The sequence below is a fragment of the Clavelina lepadiformis genome, chromosome 2 (genome assembly GCF_947623445.1).
Source record: "Clavelina lepadiformis chromosome 2, kaClaLepa1.1, whole genome shotgun sequence".
Lineage (NCBI taxonomy): Eukaryota > Metazoa > Chordata > Ascidiacea > Aplousobranchia > Clavelinidae > Clavelina > Clavelina lepadiformis.
In genome coordinates this window covers 25,864,416-25,887,482 of record NC_135241.1, presented here as the reverse complement: position 1 = coordinate 25,887,482, position 23,067 = coordinate 25,864,416, and the positions used below count along the sequence as shown (strand labels likewise).

Here is a 23,067-nt window from a genome sequence, read left to right as displayed (position 1 = left end):
TTATAAAGAATCATGGAAGAAAGTTACCAAGGAAGGTGGGACCAACACATGATGACTAGTTACTGCCGGAGCCTGAAACATGGTTGTCCTGATGTCCACTGCAGAAGAAAGTCATATAAGCTGTCATTCATGAAGAACTAATTTTATCATGTTTTGCCATTTCATTGCTACTTTTTGTTAACATTCCACTGATCTTTGTAGTGTATGTAGTGCCTCTGTATAACAGGTGTGGGCAAGCTTTATTTTTGCTGGGCCACTTTGACTCAACAGCAAGTACTTTTAGACCACAACAAGAGTGTTTTGTGGGCTGAATGTGACCTACTGTGGCGATATCGCAACATAAGTTTCATGGTTTCGACATAATAATGCAGGAATGAAACAAAATCATGTCAAAAATCCCTTTGAGTGCTGTACATCATGGTACATTTTTAGAAATCCATATCGACAATTTATACCATTTTTCACAATTTCTAATCCAAAAACATTAAAATACCTCAAAAACTAGAGCCAATTGGGAAAAAAATACTTTATTTTCGGATTCAACGCCCCAAGCGTATCCTTAAAGCGAAGAAATGCTTCCGGCCCAAAAGAACTGTGTTGACCAGTGTAATGAGAGCAGTGTCATGATGTTATTCACAGTGACACCATACCTGCAGAGTTTTTTATCCTTGTTTTTCTTGCCAGTCAATAATATAAAAATAATTGACATTTGTGCTGTGATAAGGCAGGCATCATCTTTTTTATTTTCGATAATCAATGAGGAAAAAGAAAAGAAAATTTTAAAATTGTTTTGTAACACGGTAAACTGGACTTTGGTCAAATTAAGAGGTTTTTTTGTCAAATTGATGGGTTAGGCTAAGCTGGCATATCATCCTGATGATTAGTACGCGCTTGCTTTTATATTATTCTATATAACCTACTTTAGTGGTGTTTTTTCAAAATACTTCTTCTAAATACCATTCATTTCAAACAGCACCATCAGTGACACTGGCAAGCAGTTTAATTGATGGCGATAAACTGACTGTGGTTGAAGAAAATGATTTGACTCTGACTTGTAAATACGATGACGTCATTCCTGCTGGAGATACTTCTCGATTCTACGTTGGAGGAAATAGCTACACTAGGACACAGGTAAAATGGTCAAAGTTTGTGTTGATTGAATACATTTATATTTATTCAAAAAAAAGGTTGGTTTTTACTTTCAAAGGGAGAGCCATTCATATTCCTCACATTACAAAGAAGTGACAACAACAAGATAGTCCTATGTCAGGCTGTTACTCCTTATACTGATCTATATTATGCAAGTGGAAGATCATCAAACTATACTTTGAATGTTCTATGTGAGTATGGCAACAAAACGTTTATCATGTCTTTGTGGTGTTGTATAGTATTCTTTCACTCTTTTGTAGTCGCATTTAATGGCCAGTCATGGGTCTTTTTTGTTTTCAAATCTGAGGCCCAACAGGTTACTTTTAAACCCAAACACGGATGTAATTAATAATAATGACAATAACATTTTGTCACATTTTTATTTTATTTGATAATTTTGATGATGAAAAATTTGTCACTAATTTGTTTGTTTCAACTAGAGAGTGTAAGATATTATTTAGAAAAAGTTAAACAACTGTGTATAAAATCAGCTATGGCGGTCGATACTACCTGATGTTTTTCCGCATTAAATTTTAACATATGGACATTTCATCGTCAGAAGAAGACTGTAAGTAAACTAACATCCCAGATGCTCATTATTGCTAAGTCAGACTTTGCTTTTTTGCAACATAATTCACTAAGTGTGATTAGAAGAGCATTGCCAACTTCAATGTTTTGCCGATAATGCGATGCAAAATGCAAAGCTGACCTGGAAACATTACATAGATCAAAAAACAATACGAGATGCATAAAAATTACAAAAATGTGAATAAAAGAGCAAAGGAATGTTGGAATTCGAAAAAGCTTTCTGCATTTTGTCATTTAAGCAAATTGATCTCTTAGCGAATTCAGAAGCTTTTGAGTCTAAGAGTTTTTATTTCATTTTGAAACTAATTGATAGTTTCTCAAAACATACAGTTTGCAAGTTGGTTATCGCAAAGAAAGTGCATAAGGTAAAAAGTACAAAGCAATTACAAAAGACGTTAATTAACTATTTACAAAGTGTTTTCCTTGCCTGAGTGCGCTGTGATATTTTAGTGTAACAGGATTTTAAATGCTGCGGTGGCAACAGCAAGTCACTTGTCAAAAAAAATGTAGTTCATTCCAATGAATAACTCACACTTGGCAGTTGGCATATTTTTCAAAAAACTGTGAGTTTTACCTCGTTTAATTCAATAGATACAGCAGCAACTTGAATAATGTATTATCGCTTAGTAGTTAACACACTTTTTCTTATGGTTTTACCATTGCTTGAAATACCTTCTCAGGAACACATTGCCAATTTTTTTTGGAAATGGTTTTGTGTTTACTGCAAAGCTAAAAGTCCGGCAATCCCTAGTTTGCTTGGAAAGATGTATATGAAACAGGTAGTGTACTGTTCACGACCAGGTAGGTTAGATTAGGGCTGGGTGTAATTGTCATATATGTAAATGCGATTCATAATTGCAACTATCAATTGTGCACTTACAATTACTACACCAAACTGTTGCAATCAGCACAATAAGTGCAGAAATATGTATACTAACAAAACAAAATAACTAACATGTTTTGGACTATTTTTCAATTCTTCATCGGTGTGAAAATATACAGATTTTAATTGGAATTGTTTTATATGCAACGGCTCAAGTCACATTGTTGCGCATCATGCTCATTGTTGAAGACCTGCAATTAGGTTAAGCAATTTATCGTCAGGATATAATACAACAAAATATATAATGCAGCAAAATCATTTGCAGTAGAAATGGATGATATCATCAATCATCAATTTTAAGGTAATTGTTAGACAAAGTTATTGATTGTCGAGTGTGGTATTTTTTTTATAATAAACAAGTTTTTTTCTTCCCCCACAATAATGGTGAAAACTTAAAATCTATGAACGATATTATAGCAGCCAAAAGCAGTTTAAACATTATTTCACTGCCATGGCCAAGTTGTGCTGAATGGTTGTGTTGAGAGACTGAAATTTAGTTTCTGAGCCATAAACCATAAACCTACCATCAGTTTTCATAAACTTGTTTTCAAAAGTTATGGTTCTAAGTTTCTTCAGCATTACTTTCACAAAGTTGTAAAAGCTCCATAAAATTTAGCAATTGAGGTCAACTTAAAACTGGCAAGTGTGTATTACAATTCTATATCTAGAGCATGAAGGAGAGGTCGATGTCAACAAATTTCCGCAGAAATGGTCAAATCACTTCCTAGCAGTGACACTTAGTTCCTGCAGCATTGCTTTGGTGGGAATAAGTCCGATGTGTTTTGGACAAACTTTGTAATATGGTTTATATATTTTGTTTTCATGCTTGCTATGTAGCAGTAGGCATCATTGTGAAACTAGAATTGGGTTTTAACGGGTAATTTCTTCCTGCTTTGTCATTTCTGCATAGATAGCAGGTAGCGATCTTAGCACATTGAAATAGCACATAGCACATTGAAATTTACTTTTAGGCAGTTTTTGGTTTGGACCCAGGACCAGAAAACAGAAACACCCAGGACCAAATGAAACTAGAATTTGAGAATAAGTAAGTATAAGATTCGAGAAAATGCAATGAAGTATAAGCTACATGAGGTTCCCTCTGTATTTAGTGTTTATTCAGGATTTGTAATTTGCACTTGGTGATCTCCAATGCAATGATAGTTTGGTGAGAGTAGCACCCAGTTGGTTCTTTTTATACTCAGTCAGGGAAAAGGGTGTTCATCCATGCGTTATTGCAGTGGATTGGTACTTGTACTTTGGTTTAGCTCACTTGCCTTGCTTGGTCATAGCCCAATTTTCAGTCTGTGACATATTTGAAATTTTGCCGTTTGATTTTTTTTCAAATAGATGTACCTGACACAGTTAACATCACAGCAGTGCTTACTGACTTCACAATACCTGCAGAGAATGGATATCTTTTAAGATCAGATGAAAATCTTACCGTGCAGTGCATATATAGTGAAGCAAATCCATCTCCAACTTGTAATTTTACACTGTATATGGTTGGGTCAAACACAGTCAGCTCAGTCAGTGGTTGCAGCATAAGTTATGATCTTGATCAATCAAGTCTGGTCTCTTGCACTGCAGAAAATATAGTTGATTCCAGGTCAAGCGACAATCAAACCATCACCCTGGTTCCAGCACAACGTGAGTGTATTTTCTTGCTTTGGTTGCACTGTAGTATATTTAACCAGGATTAGGCATACAGTAGGTTTCAAAAGTTAAAAACTGCTGTAAGAATTGCACTTCATTATGCAGTAGTAGCATTAACCTGAAGATTTGGTCCAGGTATTCTTCACTTCAATGTGGATGGGGCCAATGTGACTGACAACAATATGACATCATATCTTGGCAAAAATGTTACTTTTTCCTGCAGCATTGGCCTCAGGGATGAGCTAAAAACCTCATTTTACTTTTTTCATGAAAATAATAATATCGGCCGTGGACAGTCCTTTGACTTGACATTGCAACCTTCTGATACTGGGAATTACTCCTGCACAAGCATGGATAGTTTTGGAAATTACAGCGCATCTATATATCTTGATGTTCTGTGTGAGTGAGAAATTCCTGTGTCGTGCAGTTGGTTGCCATTTATTTTGCATGACTTCATAATTATTTCTTTGTGAGTAAAAGATGTGCATGGCATTGCATTGGAGGTTTAGTTGCCAACACGAATGAAATGAGCACATTATTACAATAATTTGGTAGTACACATAGCTGCTCATTTATATGTGTGTCTCAATGTGTGTTGTTTTCTGTTTATTTTGCAATTAAAGTTGTCCTATGTTTATGTATGCTTTACCACCCACTGCTATAGTAATTAATCAATGTTCAGATTACTATTAATACTTAGCTCTTTGGCGTGTGTTGCGTGTTTAATTTGGTACTTCTTGTAGTTATGAAGTGTGCTTCATCACTTTATTTTCTATAATTTAGCAGCAGTGCTTGTACAGAAATAGAAGTCCAGCAACCATACACATGAATCCACAAAGATGCGTCTAATAGCCTAAAAACTATTAATAGCTTTTTCACTTTGGCACACTCAGAAAAACAAACGCAATGCTTTTTTTTGATGTTATGTTTTGTTGCACTTCCAGTTGAATTCAACTTGAAATGTGCAGTTTTCAAAAGTTTTATGCATAACGTTTACCAGTTCTTTGTGGTTCACTCTGAAAATATGTTGCTATACTATTTTTATGATGGAACATATTATGATAATTGTTTACCATTCATATTTTTTTTTTAAATAAGTTCTATATATTAACAAACAATATGCTTTAACTATTATTCAGTAACAAGTAGTTGATGATGCACTTAAAGTGATGCTTATTGATATTGGTCCCACCATTTGCCAAGTAGTCCCACCATTTGCCTGATAGTTTTAAAATTAGTTTAATGTTACTTGGTTTGAATTTTGTTAATTTAATTTTAATAGATCTTTTATGTCATTTTTATTTGATTCTTACGTATTTTTAATAGATATTTCAGAGTCGATTGCTGACAAGATAGCAACATCCCAGTTCGTGATTGAATCATCAGAAAGCAACTACCTGCTGAGATCAGATCAACAACTCACAATGAATTGCACTCCAAGTGATGCAAACCCACCAGCAACTTGTAGTTGGCAACTGTGCTCAGATTCAAGATGTCAGACACTCACCTCAGATGGTGATTGTCTTATTACTGTTGATCTCAATGCATCAAGCACTGTGACTTGTGCTGCTAGTAACAGAGCTGGCAATATATCAAGTGCAGAGCAAACTGTTGATGTGATTCCTGTTGAAAGTAAGTTGACTGTTGAAATATTAAGTTGGTGAAACTTATATAACAAAGCATGCAATAGATATGAAGAAAATAGAGATTTATATATATTGCAAAATTGTTGCTGTTAGAGCATCACATAACTACAACATCTGTTGTAATTTCAGGGCAAATTCATTTCAATGTCAGTGGCAACAATGTTGCAAATGATGGCAGCATCAACTCAACAACTTATCTTGGTGAAAGCATCATGATCTCTTGCAGTGTTCCATACAAAAATGAACTGAGCACCACCTACAGCTTGAAGTTACCAAATAACTCTGCTGTAGCACATTCTTCAATACAATTTCCATCAGTAAGTCGTTTTGACACTGGAGGTTATGAATGCCACACAAATGATCAATTCGGGAGCTTCAGTGCAGCCATTTACTTGAATGTTATCTGTAAGTTCTGATGAAGTGTTAAAATGTTTGTGAAATGTTTATTCTGTTACTATAATAATCACAATGTATCGTTAATTGATGCACTTTCAATTATTATTATTTAATGCAACTGCAATTACTGCAACTATTTTTATGCATTTAAAAGCAAAGAAAATTTAATTTGATCTTTTTATAACTGTGTATTGTTATGAGATTTTTAGTTACTGTTGGTATTGAAACTGCGTATGCTTGCAATAAAAAAACTTGTGAATTTACTGCTACTTGCTTGCTATGTAAATAGTTTTAGTTACTTCTGTTTAAACAATTAAAATTGCTCGCATTTGTATGGTTGTAAAGTTAGCAATAAAGAGTTATTCTTAAGAATGCATGTTTTAGCAATTTATGCAGAAATTTCAAACTTTGTACAACAAAACAATTTGCACTTTGATGTATTGCCAGAGAAAAATTCAATAGACCTTGAAAACGATTTAAGAATGATCTTAGAACATATAACTTGACTTATACTTTTCAGTATTAACAAACTTATATATTGAAAATTATGTTTCCAGACGCTGCAACACAGGATGAGATTCCAACTTGTAATTGGAATTTGAACGAAACTGGAATCTGCTCTGTTGTGTTTTTCTCAAATCCAAACTCCCAGTTTGTATCATTAAGCAAAGATGGTAAGTTACGCTATTTGTTATTCTTTTTAATATTTTAGCAAGTGTGAATTTCAAATAGATTTTTTTTCAATGTTATACTTAATCTTGTGCTTTTTGGGATGTGATGCATTAAATAACATTAGATTCAAAATTATGATTTAAAATTTAAATTTAATTTGTAGTTGCTTATTATTTAAATTTTGTAATCACATGATCAATCCAGCTACGTCAGTTATTCGCAGTCCGATACAAGCATTTATGACTTACCATTTCTAAAATAAGATAAATATTTATTTACCGATTTATCAGACTCCAGCATTGCTACTGGAGGATAAGATAAATGTTCGTTTAGTTGCCGGCAACACACAATGTTAGCTTTTTTTGTTTCACATTTACCTTTGTTACTTTGTATCTCTGTGTCTTACGTTGCTCAACATTAAGTTTATAAACATTTTCAGTTATATTTGAAGGGTGAACTTTAAAAGGTTAAAATTTTTCAGTATGCAGTTTAGAGCTTTAACTCGTGTATTCTCAGGACGACTTTACGTATTTTCTGATTTAAACATGTATGAGAGCAAACAAGAACGCGATAACCATATGGCATTAATAAATAATTATGTGCGATGAAATGGCATTGATAAGCATTCCAATTACCAACACATCCACTTCAAACACATTTTTTACTTCAGTCTTTACTCCACCCAGGGTGTAGAAAATGAGAAAAGTGTAAAGCCAAGACAAAATACGATCAGGACAATGGAAACTTTAATTTTACATCCCGAATATTTGTAGTGGATTTAGGAATTGCCTTCACTTAAACATGTGCACTTTTCTATGCATTGCAGGGCAATTGTCTCATTGTTTAATACTATTTCTTTGCTTGCAGGAGTAGCCATTTGGTGAAATCTATTTTACATACCTCTACTTATTGATGTATAAAATCTACTGATTATTACCATTGTAATCAACAGTTGTCATAACTAATAATATTTAAACCAATGTAAACCATTATTTCCTGCAAAACCTACTGCTATCTTTGCCAGGCAGTTGGTACTGAAGTTTTGATAACCTTGAAAATGATGTATTAGTGACATATATTAATGCTTTTTTTAAGTAATCCAGACCATGGTGGGTGCGTTGTTGACATTTGTTTCATGTATTGATAGAATTAATTACAGCAATTTATTTAATAGAACAAACAGTGGCAAGTGATGGTTCAATGAGTATAAAGTCAACTGGAGATCAAGGCCAACAAAGCTTCACATTCAACCGCAAAAATGTAAGTAATTGAGTTATTTTGCACAAAGTTGTCTAAATTATATTTTCTCCAGCTAGATACATTTGAAGCCAAATCAGCTTGCTTGTACAGTGGAGACACAATTTACCTCAAACAATAATTTCAGGTCATCAGTTGCTCGCAGTTATCACAAGATTATGTTATCATGAAAACAAAATATCATCTAGACATACACAAAACATTAACTCCATGTCGTGGTGCATGTGATTGATATTGACGCAATTAAGACAATAACATTTCTCCAGGTAGAAAATTCAGATGTTGGAAGATACAATCTCACTGTGAAATCTTCAAACAGCAGTTTATTCTCGAGTAGTGTTTTATACTTTAACATTGTCAATGAGGGCAATGGGGAACCAATGGGCACTCCTGGTCTCTCCACTGGTGCAATTGCTGGGATTATTGCTGGTGTTGTGGTGGTCATTTTATGTGCAGCTGGTTATGGAATTTATAGATGGAGAAGAGGATCTCAGAAGAAAAGTTTGATTATTTTCTTGCATTTGTTTGATTGTCTTTGTTGAAACTGACTTAATAGGAACTTAGGTTGTTATATTTATATTCTAGTATCGCTTTTTGTCTCCATCTGTAGTTTGTGGCTATCTTAAATTTTTGATGTTGTTTGGAAAATAGTTTTAAAAAGTTTTTTGCAAAAGTTTGCAAATTCTTATCTCTGTATTCTGGCTATGTACACAGATGGAAGTCAGTCTAATGAAATGTATCCTACTGGCAGTGGCAACCGCACATTGACAGGTGCCATTATTCTTTAGGCCAAAACTGATGCTTCAAATAACTTTAAATATGTTTATATGAAATTATGTCAAATATGTTAATTGTTTTTCAAAGCTATTTAATCACAATTTTCTGATTTGTTCGTGTTTTTATTTATATTATAGTCTAGTTAACGTTAGCAGTTATATTTTTATTTGCTTTTATATGTGCATATGCTCATGTTGCGTATAGGCATTGTTTATTTTTCCAGATCAACCCGGTTACATTGAAGTTACTGGAAATGATTCAACCCAAGTAACCAGAATTTTTGTATATATTATAATGGAAATGCATGTTGTAGCAATTCATTATATAGTAAAAGGCTTGCGTTTGTTCTGAAATTAAATTAAAGTTATAAATGATCACAGATAAGCTCAGATCACCAAAGAAATTATGAAGTAGTTGGTCCAGCTGAAGGTATGACTTCATAATATTTGCTTTGACTGATTGTTCCCTAGAAATATTAAGTAACACAAGTTTTTCCATGGATGATTTTCAAATAAACTATTATAATGTATTCAAGCCAGTAGAGTAAATAGTAACGTTGCATAGATTTATGACTTTCAAAACCTTCATGATTGTTTTTGCAGCCATGCTCATATTTGCGTCATTTATTCCAAAGCTGCAGAAAGTATTTCATTTTGAATTGAATAGTAACATGATATAGGTTAATGAGCTTTATAATCTTCATGACTGTGTTTATAAGAAATAAAAATCATGTTTTTGTGTTTGTAAATCTGCAGATGAAAATGGATATCTTGCAGCTAATGGAAGCACAACTGGTCACTTGGTAATTCCTGTTTTGTTTTAAATATTACTGAGCAGCATGGATTGCGGCTGCTTGAATCTTACTTTGTTTGATTTTGCAGAGAAACAGAGCTTCAAATTCTCAGCTGGAAACTGGTAAATTTTCTTATTTACAATTTTTTATGATTTATACAAATAACCGCCTAATACCACAGTATGATATTTATAGTGGAGGTTGCAAATACTATAACATAGAAATAACACCAAACTAAAGTAAAAAGTGCCCAACTGAACACTTTATTACGCAGACAACGCAGGTTACATTGTCTTGAATGGGGAGGAATCCAATGCTGATTCGAACAATCAAGGAAATGCATCAAGTAGTTCCAAAAGATATGAGAACATTGAAGGTGCTTATGATGACGTCATCACTGCTCCACGTGCTCATACTGAGGTGAGAAAATTAAACTGAATTCGTTTAACTAATTCATTAAAATCAAACTTGAAGTAAAAATGTGATTTCAAAATTATATTTCTATTCACTTTTGCTTCACAATCATGGACAACAGAAAAGCTCAAGAAGATATGAAAATGTTGAAGGGCCTTATGATGAAATCAACAACTCATAGAAATTGACTTACAAGGACTTTAATACTTTTATTATTTCTGTGTCTTGTTTGTTGTGTCATAGATAGCTTATATAATATAAACCACTTTGAGATTTTTCATTTTAAAGTCGGTAGTTTTTGTTACATAAATTCTTAGAAATAATTTTCGATATATGCCTCATTGGTTGTTTTGTCTAATACCCCATAATATTTTTAATAATATTTTGTCTAATATTTTTAATAATTATAAAATAATATAATTATTATCTATCATTGTTTGTTTTTTAAATTGCTACAGTGCAGTTGCGGACTATGAAGTTCATCCTGTGAACTGTTTCCATTTTATCCTGTTTCCATGTTTTCAATCCGCGACTACTTTTGTGTTTCACATAGTTCCACCACCCATAAACGCCAGGTGGAAAACCGCTATCTTACTTGGCCTGATGCCATCAGTGTAATGTGATGTAATAAGTAAATAGTGCAGAAATACGCTTTTAAACTTAACATTCCAACGTGCATGCAATGATTGCCATAACCAGCCAAAGTGAAAATCCATCAATGTTCAGCATCTCAACCTTTTGCATGCAGCTGTAGTTGCTCAAACATATATGACTGCGTATATCGTTCATAATAAGGATAAAGCACTTACTTACCTTGCTTTTTGGACGTGTTTTTACTGGTGTTGTGAGCTCTTGCATCACTATTGCGCAGATTATTTGATTTTATCTTTTCGTGTTAGTAGTGGTCGCGTTCATCGCTATAGCGCTTTGTACTAAACAATTTTTTCCATTTTTTCGTCTAGTAATTAGTAATTAATAGTTTGAGTTTTATATTGTGATGTAGTAGCGTTTAGCATTATGTTTTTGTTTATGCTTTCTATGATTCATATCGAAATAATAGACGTTACAGTTTTCATCAACATAATTTCATTTTAATATTCAAGTATTACGTGCAATCATTGTATAAAGAGATTAATTGTTATGAATTAATGCTATAAATCACTTTCTAATTAAACTTAGTTTGATTGCTTTCATGTCAGTAGGTTCATTCGTTATTGATTGATTTAAATGATCATCTCATTCAAATAATTAATTAACATATACAGAAGGGTCCGTCAAGTTCTTTGAAAAGTTTAAGTCATTTGTAATGAAATCTTTAAGAGTTTTTGCTAAATGTTGTCTTTCCATTTTCTCTTGCTCGCTGGTTGAAAGTTGCAAGATCAGTCAATGTCCGACTTCTCACAACCTTTGAAGTATGAGTCGACCACATCCTTCTGCTGTAACCAGCCAGCGGAAGAAAAGGTCACATAACCATTTACTGATTATTACTACAATATTCATTGAAAAATTACCCCATGACGAAATTTTCAACCCACAATTTTCTTACAAAACATGCGGAAATATTTTGAAACTTGGCGTTTTTACCATTAGTGTTATTTTAAACATTTTCATAGACCAACTCGGTAGCGAAGCGGTTGGAACAACTGACTTGACTCCAAATCCTAGCCTGGGTCTTATTCTTAGTTTCACTGCCGTTGTATGATCCTATCTTGATAAACATTTCTAAATCCAGAGAACACAATATATATAAAAATACGTGTTCATTGGAACTTGCACAAAGACGAACTTGGTAACCGGGGCTCAGAATCTCAGAGCATTGTGTTAAAATAAACGTGGAGGTTTTCAAACAACTATAAAGTATAAGTTATTGGTGATGGGAGCTCAAGCGACGATTCATCGCCGAGTTGAATTTCTGACAATAAGTTTAATTTTGTGCTCGTGGGCGCCACATCATACGGTGCTCAAAACTCATTTTCAAAACTGAGAATTTTTAATGACGTCATAAACACTTAGCGCCTCGTCTTGGTTCTAATCCCTGCCTGGTGCGTAGTAGAACCCGCAGGTTTGGATCTTCCGGAAGCAATTGCAAACGGGTAGAGGTCGCTTTGCCATTAACTGCAAATTACGAAACGAAATTACGAGCTTTAAAGTTTAGATTTAAAACAGTTTCACGACTGTATGAAAACTTTGTAGCATTGAAGATAAAACTTGTCTGAACGTTGCGATCGGATAAAGAAAACAACTTTCATGAACCGTTTGCAAAGAAATATTTACAACACAATTGACTTAAGACAAATAACAATTTATGTAAAAACGTCATTGTTTAGAATAAGGGTCTCGAACACGCAGCTCCCGACATACTTTCAAATATTTAATTAATATCTTTTTCATTGCTTCATATTTTTCAATATTCTTAGGCCAGTAACAAATCTTTGAAATTTTGCGTCATTTTAAATAAGTGCGAGAAACAATACAAAAACGATAGACACCCGTGTTTGCTTGTTCTCGTTCTGATAGGTTTCGGTATTTGTTGAAAGTGGTTCTAGAACTGCATTGAACTGATATTCTATGTTCCTGTATATTCTAGAAGGAAATATATTCTGAGCATATATTCTTGGTAACTGTGGTGTGAAGTTATCCCAATTTATTACGTAATTCCGGTTTACGTCATCAACCCTTCTCTGCCCTTTCCAAAAAGTGCAATTATCCGACTCACGGTGTCTTTTATGATGGAATGGTCCATGATATTCATATATATGAGGTTCCCATGTGCAACTGTTCCGCTGAGACGAGATGTGAAACAGGTTTTACTGTGTATTGCGACCCTCGGGATGATTTGCAATTTTTCATCTGGTCCTCAGATCAATTTGAATTTGAGATCCTTGGTTTAGAACTAAAAAATTAACAAAGTTTTCATTAAACATTTGTAAACACAAACATATTTACTTAACTTGAAAATTTGTCATAAAAAGTGAAATACTTGGATAGGACATAAAATCTTTGTTCTATTATATGGCGAAATTACTAAAGAGGAACAACTGATCGAAAATTCCCGCATAAGGTTTTCTGGAATTTTGCTTATCATTTTAATGTGTTCTAGGGCTAGGATAAGGTTTCTAACTTCAATAACAAGGAAGGAAATGCGTGCTTGATGTTGCCATCAACGGAGCGTATATGTAGACTTCGGTCCTGTCCTCAAATACCTTGAACAGATCTATCGCCGACACCTTTGCCGTTGTATGCTCCTATGCAGTAATCTTGATAAACATTTCTAAATCCGGAGAACACAATATTGAGTGACCAAACCTATTTGCAAGACTCTTCAAAATCGCTTTGATAAATCGGTTCGCAGCCGGGTTTAGCAAAGACGCTGAGGCTGCGACGTTAGGTACGTCAGCTCAGAATCACATTTATTCCACTTCTGTGTATGAACATCTAACTGGTGACGCAGTGCAAACACGCGCACCACATAGACGGTGTCTTACGATGACTGTATGGATATCACTGGCGAGATTGCAACTCTTAGATGACGTATGTGCGAGGGTGACTAATGCATCGCTAATAATAATCGCGTAGGTGGAAGACAAAGGATATATTACACGGAAGTTTTCAAATCGACTATCTCATAACTTAAACGCTTACTAGATAAATGGCGCAGGTTGCCATGTCACAAACCGGTTGAGAAAGAAAATGAAGATAACTTGGTTAAAAGTTTGATTTAAAATTTTTGAAATTTGTAGGAGATTTTGATTAAATTAAAAAGTTTTAAACCATTCTCTACTGCTAATGTTATTGATATTATAGTCCATAATTGTCATAGGACAGAAGGCGTAGTTTGGTCGGTATTTTGTTAAGTTCATTTTATGGCGAAATATCATGTAGTAGTTTTCAATTCGTGTAATTTTACTTATGATGTTAGCGGCTTATCAGAATTTTAAAGGTTTATTTGCCCAGAAAGGTTCACCCTAGGTCACATATGTTTGATCAGCAAACAGCTTAGCATTTAAACCGAAAATCCACAGCAGCTAAAAATGTGTTTCCTTTTTCATGTAGAACGTGTATCGTCGTCGAATCAGTTCCACTTGTATTGCTATGAATCTTGCCAATTTGCTCTGGTTATCTCATCTTACTCTAGTTAGCCTTATCTTTTGCCACTGCGTGGGCTTGGAAACTGACATAGAAAGAATAATTCATCTCAATTTTGAATCCGGTTATGAGCGGATATTTTCTTTGGCTCCGTGATTGAAAGCATGTTCAGAATCCCACATGCTCTGATTTGAAACAATATTTTTCCAGTATCAATCTAATTTAACTATCTATTGTATTAGACCAGGGATGTCCAACCTGCGGCCGGCCTGAGATTTTTGTGCGGCCCGCTAGTCATTTTCACTCCAAAAGTATGTACTCTATGTACCCATTTTTCTTGAAATTTAATAGGTTTTGCGGCCCATTCAATTATTTCAAGTGACAATGCGGCCCACTATAATAAAAGGTTGGACATCCCAGTATTAGACCAATAAACATATTTGGATATTCAAAGCAGCGGTCTGACGATTTGTAATAAGCGCTGTAGACAATACATCGGAGTCTCTCAAAGGCCGTTCGGGCTAAACCAAATAGCTCTTTGTTCAAGTTAATCGATAACACAATATACAATAACCTGCAACCTCAGATCGTTCAACTCGACATAAGTGGGGAGTGGCAAAATCTGCGACCAAACCGCGAAACATGTCATGTCTGAGTCACGGAGTGCAACATGTACCATGCCAAGTCCACTGCCTGCACGTTTTAAACCGCACAGGACAAACTAATTGCAAGATTACTGCCAAGATGTTTAATACAATTTGCCAAAAACATTTTGCTCAAACAATAACGGCTGCACTATAGTTATAAACTGACATATTCAACCTGGTAAGGAACTATATTTATGTCCTTGTTAATCCTATTTACACTAGGCTTGGCCTCCCCCGCACACAGTCACAGAAAAACTTGACGTACAATTGCATTGTTCGCTGTAGAAACTTGAAATTTGGTGACGTTGCCTAAAAAATGTTCAGCTATCTGTCCATGTTTGTTTTATAAACTTGGAGTTTGTAATTTTTGAGATATTGTAATATTTTCATAATTTTTCTCCCTCTCCGCATTGAAGCGAATCGTTTTCGTTTACTCATTTACGCACCACTAACTCGACTAACTATCCTCTTGCGTTCTCTTCTCGCGGTCAGCTGGTTTTCCGCACAGCAAGGGCGCGGCGTAACAAGAAAAATTTCTAGAAATGTATCACTTGTGGAAATACTTAATTTACACTAAATTCACTTTCTTTTGCTTTACAATTATGATGTATACAGGAAGCCAGATGTTTTTGCGACAAACCTGTCAAAATCCGATCAGTTTACGACGTATAGTTTTCGAGTAATTAACGATTGAAAATGTGTGTGCGGTGTCGGCCACATCTAGTGAAAATGGCAAAGTCGCGAGCCCGGTATGGATAGGGTTAAATACCAATCCTAGAAACTCATCAAAAATTTTCTTTTGGTAGTGCATTTTATATTTTGCTTTAACATATATTTTATTTCATTAAACTATTATTGTTAAAGACGTCAATGTAAGTGCAGACGTATAATTTAACCGTAAGTGGTTTAGGCGGAAACAACAAAGATTTCAAACTAGGAACAAACATGCTCAAACATGGGCTCAAACATTACGAGCTGAAACGCGTAATAGCTATCTGGTTCAACTGATCATGTTACACATTATTCAAAAGAGCAAAACGACGAAGGTAGCTTGCTGAATGACTTCATTAAGATTTTTTGGAAGTCTTTCTTGGTGATTGTTGATAAATGACGGATTTTCAAATAGTGCTCAACTGCTTGTAGCAAATACTTAGTTGCCGTAGGAATGTAGAACGGATTTCAGTTAGTATTTTAACCAATCAATTTCCTTTAATCTTTTAGTTTTCCAATATTTCAGCACATTTTGTTGTGAAACATCGTATAGTAGTTTTCATCGTAATGACATGTATTCATCATCGTCGTATGGTCTTCACACGTTCACCATCATATTGTCAATCCAGTTTTTGAAGTCCTGGCCGCATTCATTGACGGTGCTGTAGCCTCCAGTCAACTTTGTATTGGGGCATTTTATCACGAGGTGGTCAGTATCTTGGGGGGCTTCGTTACATGCTTAGCATGTTGGGGAGTCGATTAAGCCCCATCGATATAAGTTTGAGGCTGTTCTTGCCTGTCTAGATCGTATTCTGTTTGCCGTGGACCACATTTTTCGTGTGGATGTTGAGAAACCGGGTAGTGCTTTTGTGGGGTCGGTTATCAAATCTGCTCCAAGAGGTTTGTGTTTTTGCCAGTAGGTTTTACAGGCTGTGTGCATGTCGAAGTTACTGTTGTGTGAGTTATAGAAAGGTTTGCGGCTTTTTAATCGTTTTGTGGTGGGTGCATTTTGAGTGACTTGACTGAGTGGAATGTCGTCGGGCAGGTCGTCAATTTGGTTGTGAATCCGTTCGGTGGTTTCCTGTCTTCGGAGGTGTGGTGGAGCTATAGCTGCCAGGGTTGGAAGCCAGATCTTGGGTGTTGATTTTAAGGAGCCTGAGAGAATTCTCATTGTATTATTGAGTTGAATGTCAATTTTGTTTGTGTGTTTGCTGCGTTCCCATACTGGCGCACAGTATTCTGCTACACTATAGCAGAGTGCCAAGGCTGATGTTCTAAGTGTGGTTTGGTGAGCACCCCAAGTTGTTCCAGTGAGTTTCTTCAGAATCGAGTTCCTGGTTTTCAATTTCTGCGCTACATTTTCAGTGTCTTTGCTGTAAGTCAATGTTCTGTCTAGTGTTACTCCAAGATATTTTGGGTTACGCTCTGCTGGTAGCGGCTTGCTTCCAATGCGTATTTTCAGTGTCTGGGTTGCGCGTTGGTTGTCCAGGTGGAATACAGAAGTAACGGTTTTGGAGGTATTCATTTTCAGGTACCATTTATCGAAGAAACTATGGAGTGTGCTGACATCTTTCGATAGCGTATTTTCTAAGCTTTTGAGTTTTGTTGATTGGGTTGCTAATGCCCAATCATCAGCATATCCGAATTGTTTAGCGCTTGTAGTTGGCAAGTCACTCAAGTATGTGTTGAACAGGGTTGGGGCCAGTACAGAGCCCTGGGGAACTCCGTTTTTAAGTTCTCTGATTTTGCTCGTTTGCCCTCCGAGACATGCATAGAAGCGCCTGGTTCCTGTCATGTTTGACAGTAAGCGAAGAGTCTTTTTGCATTTGATTATTTGATTATGACATGTATTGTATAACATAAACTATTCTAAACTGTTTGTAGCAAATACTTAGTTGCCGTAGAAGTGTAAATGTAAAACCGATTTCAGTGTAACGGATTTCAGTTAGTATTTTAATCAATCAAATAATTAATCCTTAAGCCTTTAGTTTTCCAATGTTTTAACACATTTTGTTATGAAACATTGTATAGTAGTTTTCATCGGTGTTTGATGTATTGTATATGACTGATATTGGCTCGACACCTGAATGCTGAGGCCTCGTTTGCACAAGAGGGTAGAACCTATTCAAAACATTGGTCTACAAATTTGATCAGTATACATAAAAGGCATTTAAAATGAAAGTGGTTTGCAGTAAGTTGTTCGCTTCTATGAACAGTTAATCTTTCAGGCATTATTGTTAATAATTAGCCAATTTTTCAGTATGCAAACAGTCAATGACGAAAACTAAAAAAACTTATTTGTCATTTGGTTTTGCAAGGCAAACGTCAACATTGTAGTTAGAAAAACTTATTAGCCTAGCTTCGTAACTGACTAAGCTCAACACAGTTAGTCTGTCGCTTTTGGCAAATAAAGCTCAAACGGAATAGCTTAACTTTCTTTAACGGCCAATAAGTACTTCTCAGTTTGTCGCTGGTTGGCGCCCTCAAGCTAATTCCCGTGTAAAATCGTAATTTTATTCACTGCATGTTCGTTTGCCGTTCTCCTTGCTACTGTTTCTGTGGATCGACTGTGATTCCATTAAAGTGTTGAGTTTAGATGGTTATTACTTATTTAATGCATGAGCGAGGATGGCGTATTACTTTAGCTGCGTATTACTCATTGCTCCTGTTTAAAAACTCTTGCTGGTATTTGGCAATGCATTAAGAACTCTTGTTTCTGTCCAGTGGTTCTGGTGAACAGTTAAACTTTCAGGCAATAGCACAGTATATGTAAACTCAATAAAGAAAAATAAAAGATGCGATTTGTCATTTTACCTTGTAAGGACAAAGTCTGTCACTTTGAGCAAATAAAGGTCAAACGGAATATCTGAACGTTCATGCACAAACTTCAATTAATCAATTTTAATGGTTACAAATGTATTAAATATAAATTTATAGGTATCTATTTTGGACTAAGGTACCTGTACCGAATAAGGCCCACCTAACACTTTTTTGAAAATAACTCAAGAACCATAAATGAGAATAGACTGAAAAATCGTATTCTATTAGTGAGGGTATATGACTACAACATATTAAAACCACAATACCTGACAACCCCCCAAAAAATTTTTATAAAGAAATTAAAAATTCCAAAAAATGGGCCTTATTAGGAGCATAGGCTCCTAATAAGGCCCACCAATTTTGCGAGTATTTTGATTCAAATAATAGTAATAGACAACATATAACATTATTAGAAATTTCACATTTTAAGTTGTACAAACATTTAAAAAGATTCCACTAGGCGCATCAAAGTAACTGCAACAATTTGCCAACTGATGACTGGAACCACTCTTGAAGTCTGGACATCAATTAGCCAAGCATCTTGTATGGGCCTTATTAGGCGCATGGGGCATCCACGAAAAAAATCTCACATTTTTATCATCAGAAAAATTTTAGCAAAAAAAAGTGCATTATCCTTTTCAATACTAAGTTGGTTGTTACATGAAAACTTCAGCCGGCTGACAACAGTTCATTTAACCGGCCAAATTCTCACTTACTTTTTTTCTAAATTAACAAAACCACCTTAACTGCAAATATCAAATTTTTGTTGTGCTCTAGCGAATCGGTTGATCACGTGACAAGGATGAAATCTGGTAAACCATCATGAATTTATATTAGTTTTTATGTAGGGACAAAATATTTCATTTATTTGCACGGGTTTGCGAAATATGAGCAATGGGCCTTATTAGGGACCGGGCCTTATTCGGTACAGGTACCTTATACAAAATACTGCATCTTGCATCTATCTTCATCCGAAATTGTATAATTATGCTACTTGGTTATATTTAAAAAAGTTACTTTGTATAAACTAAACTCAATCCGCATCAACCAATACTGAGTTGGCAAACAACATTGAACTTTTTACCTATTTAAGAGCCATTAAACTTCCACGTAAAAACAATTATGCATCTGGGAATTTCCCCCAAGCCAAAACTGTAGAAAAGCTTCGATTGAAAGCGCGATGAAACATTTGAAATATTTTTTCTTTAACATATTATTAAGTACGACATAGCCAAACAACGTTAAAAGCGTTTTTAAGTCGTAAATTTTTAAAGTTGGTTAAGTCGTCTTTAAAAAGAGTGGTAAAGTTTATAGCCCGTATTAGATTTGATTCCTGATTTTCAAAGCTTGCGGGTAAGGGGAATTCCCCAAAGGTTCACGTCTTGTTGCAATCATAGTAACTGCATATTAGCTTTATTCTTCCCTTTTTGTCTTGTTCAGATGAAAAGAAGTACAGTGGCTTCCAGCCCAAATTCAACACGCACCGGTACTTATTCGAATTATTTCAGCAAACAAAACTTTCCACATGATTAACAACTTTACTAGTGAATTAAAACATTTTGCTCACAATTATATATCATAATTTTTCACATAATTGGCAAGGTGCATTGAAATTTTGCACACAATGTTTTCAATTAAACATAGTTAGTAATATGTTACTGGTAATAGTTTCCATAATACATAATTTTCATAATTGTTTTTACATTAAATTTCATTTAGGCTATAGGCTACCAATTCATATTTGAATAACTTCTGTGCTTTTTAAGTTTCAAGAACCACTGAAAAATCAAGAACTCAAGATCTGCTCATACTGAACAAATATTTTATTTTATATAAGTTACCAACCAAGCTAAGATGTCAAGACGTTTGGATCTTTATTGTCTGCTGATATTTTATGGTTTGTGCATTTGTTTAAATTATTTTCCTTGTCAAGGAGGTTTTGTTGTCATGAGCATTTGTTTGTCCCTTTGCAATATTACTTAAAAAAAACAATTGTACGATTATGGTAAAATTTTAAGGATAGTTACGCTTTGACACAAGAAGTGCTGATTTATTTTTTGAGTTGGTACTCAGCAGGCTCATGCTAAGTTTGTAACACCATCCTAGCCCTCAGGTTTATTTTCTTATTCATGTTTAGTATTTTTATGTGGGCGATTAATCTTTTTATGTGGAGTCACTTGCCTTCAGAGGGCGACATTGGCCATAGTTTGTAAATGTGCTGAATATTCAGAAAAGATTAAGATAAATTTGATTTTAATTTGGTTGCTTTTGACAACCTCTTGTGTCGATCACGGGGTTATTCGGTGGCCTTCACGTTTGAATACGTTGTTTGTTGTAGTTGAATATGACTATGATTTTTCAACATATGGTATAACTAGCTACTGTATACGTCTGCTCACGATTCTTCAATGCGACAAAATTTTGCGTCATAAAGAAGACGACTGCTTACCACTAATTGAAATTCATCTAAATCATCATCATCTTGTGTTTATCATTCACAATTGTTAACACATTGCTGTTGTTGTTGTTAACACTCGTAAAATGTTTTATTAACTATCCATCTAAGTATGACCAATGCACAACCAGTATATCAAATGCACAACCAGTGACAGCCTCTTGGATCACCTTCCAGGTTGAGGCAAGGGTTCGCGTCATTTAATCGTACCTTGTAATGTCGAATGTCAATAGTCGAATTTTCAAGAAACTTTTGATACATTTATAGCCTATGGTCTAAAATCTCGACTATGAGGTTTCTTGACATTTTTAAAGAATGTTTTTAATACCAACATAAAAGTTAGTATATACTTTACCATTGAGGAAAAGTAGGACAATGCAAAGAAGCTTGATTGAAATGTTGAGGAGGCTTTTGTGTAAAGAATTGCATGAAAATGCACAGCAAGCAAGTTATGTGTGATGAAAGAAAGCATACTTGATAAACAGTTAAAACATTCATATCTAAGCCTGGTTAGTGTTCTCATAAATAACATACTAGTATCTTGTTGAAATAATATGCTCACGTTCGTTGCTTTTCTAGAAACTTTTCAAAGTTTTGACCAGTAGCTTGTTACAACTTACATTGTCGTATTTTGGTGATTAATGAGTCGTTAGTATATAACACAAATGATGGTGCGTGGAATAATCACATGCTCTTTCATTTCAACTAATTCAATCAAATGAACCACAAACTTAGATATTACGCATGAATATCAACCAGTTTTGTGATTCCCTCAATTAAAGTCTTAAATGCAGATTCACGTTGTATCTTGTATTTTACAAAAAGCAAGAAAACAGGAATGAAACAACAAAACTTTTCTTTATTTGGTTGGCTTTAAAATTTTACATAGTTTGTTAAACATACAAAACAGCTTATGTGTTAGTTATTTTGGTAAGTGAAGATGACTACATACAGTAATGGGGCACGAAATAAATTGCTTTTTAGAAATGAAGTTCAAAATTAAAATTTTGAGAGTGATCAAAGAAAATTTGAATTATATTATGACAAATTAAAATTCGCTTGTGCATTACTTGTGTGAAGTATTACACAACAAACTCATCTGTCATATAATGTAAAGGAAGTCCTATCTGAGGCATTGTGTAACAAAAGACTGTCTATGCTCTCGGTAATTGTTAGAATATGAGCGAGGACGATTGATGGTTGATAGCTTGTTTTGCTTCTGCTTCGATGATATGATTACTCATTTCTCAAATTGCGTGACAATGCTGTTAGTTGCTTAACTTCTGTCTATGCATATTACTAAATTATAAAGTTCCCATTTTTATTTTATTATTATCAAACCCATATTTTATTATCAGACACGAAGGCTTTCACCTTCGGGCAAAGCTTACTGCATGTTACATTGCGCAGTAGTAACCAGTGAAATCAATCACGTAAAAAGGAAAGATTGTAAACATTACATCGGTATATATATGACACACAAGTTCAAACGAGGAAATTACCTGAAGTCATTAAGGAGAATTGAATTCTGGCCAACAATTGAATTACAAGATCCCAAAATAATATTCAAGCATTTCGAAAAACCAGTCGTGACTCGTGACGTAACCGTCACAATATAAAGTTTTTTTCTTGAACTATATAAAAGTTTTGCAAAAAATTTACAATCATTGTCAGTTTGTAACTAATTGAAAAAAAATATTTTTTGATACAGTCAGAAAAAATATTTACTTGCAGAGTATAGGTATAGTTGTGGTCATAGTCAACTTGTTTGTTTGTACAGTATATATGGCTTGAAGATTAAATCATGTGGATTTCATGTTGTTTAAAGACTTGTTAGCTTGGATTAACTATTGTTTGTTCAATGGTATTTGTCAGCCAATGCCAAACTTCCTACAAATTAACAGCTAATACATTTATTTAAAAGATTTGCGAATAGAAGCAATACTAAGACATTTATGCCATATTATACCTAAACTTTATCACTCATGCTTACAACTGTGTATATTTGTCACAACACTAATGTGTGTTAGGTTAGATTACACTTAATGTCAAGTTTCTTGTAGAAATAAGCGATCAAATATTTCAACTGTGAGCCAAAGCACAACGTTAGATAACGAAAT

The 23,067-nt window shown here is 34.5% G+C and overlaps 1 protein-coding gene across 1 annotated transcript; it reads left to right on the top strand.

The window, feature by feature from the left end:
* The first annotated feature begins 4,309 nt into the window (after nt 1-4,309).
* Nucleotides 4,310-10,448, top strand: LOC143446908 (uncharacterized). The gene is made up of 13 exons (XM_076946767.1): nt 4,310-4,672; nt 5,600-5,905; nt 6,049-6,324; nt 6,873-6,989; nt 8,162-8,247; nt 8,511-8,745; nt 8,959-9,015; nt 9,245-9,288; nt 9,402-9,450; nt 9,777-9,823; nt 9,903-9,936; nt 10,089-10,234; nt 10,350-10,448. The coding sequence occupies exons 1-13, from the start codon at nt 4,456-4,458 to the stop codon at nt 10,407-10,409; spliced, it is 1,674 nt and encodes a 557-aa protein (XP_076802882.1). The 5' UTR covers nt 4,310-4,455; the 3' UTR covers nt 10,410-10,448.
* The last annotated feature ends 12,619 nt before the right edge of the window (nt 10,449-23,067 follow it).

Coding starts and splice junctions, on each gene's coding strand:
- LOC143446908 (XM_076946767.1), top strand. CDS start 4,456: ATGACATCATATCTTGGCAAAAATGTTACTTTTTCCTGCAGCATTGGC. Junction 6,990..8,161: donor TGTATCATTAAGCAAAGATG/GTAAGTTACGCT, acceptor TTTATTTAATAG/AACAAACAGTGGCAAGTGAT. Junction 8,248..8,510: donor TCACATTCAACCGCAAAAAT/GTAAGTAATTGA, acceptor ACATTTCTCCAG/GTAGAAAATTCAGATGTTGG.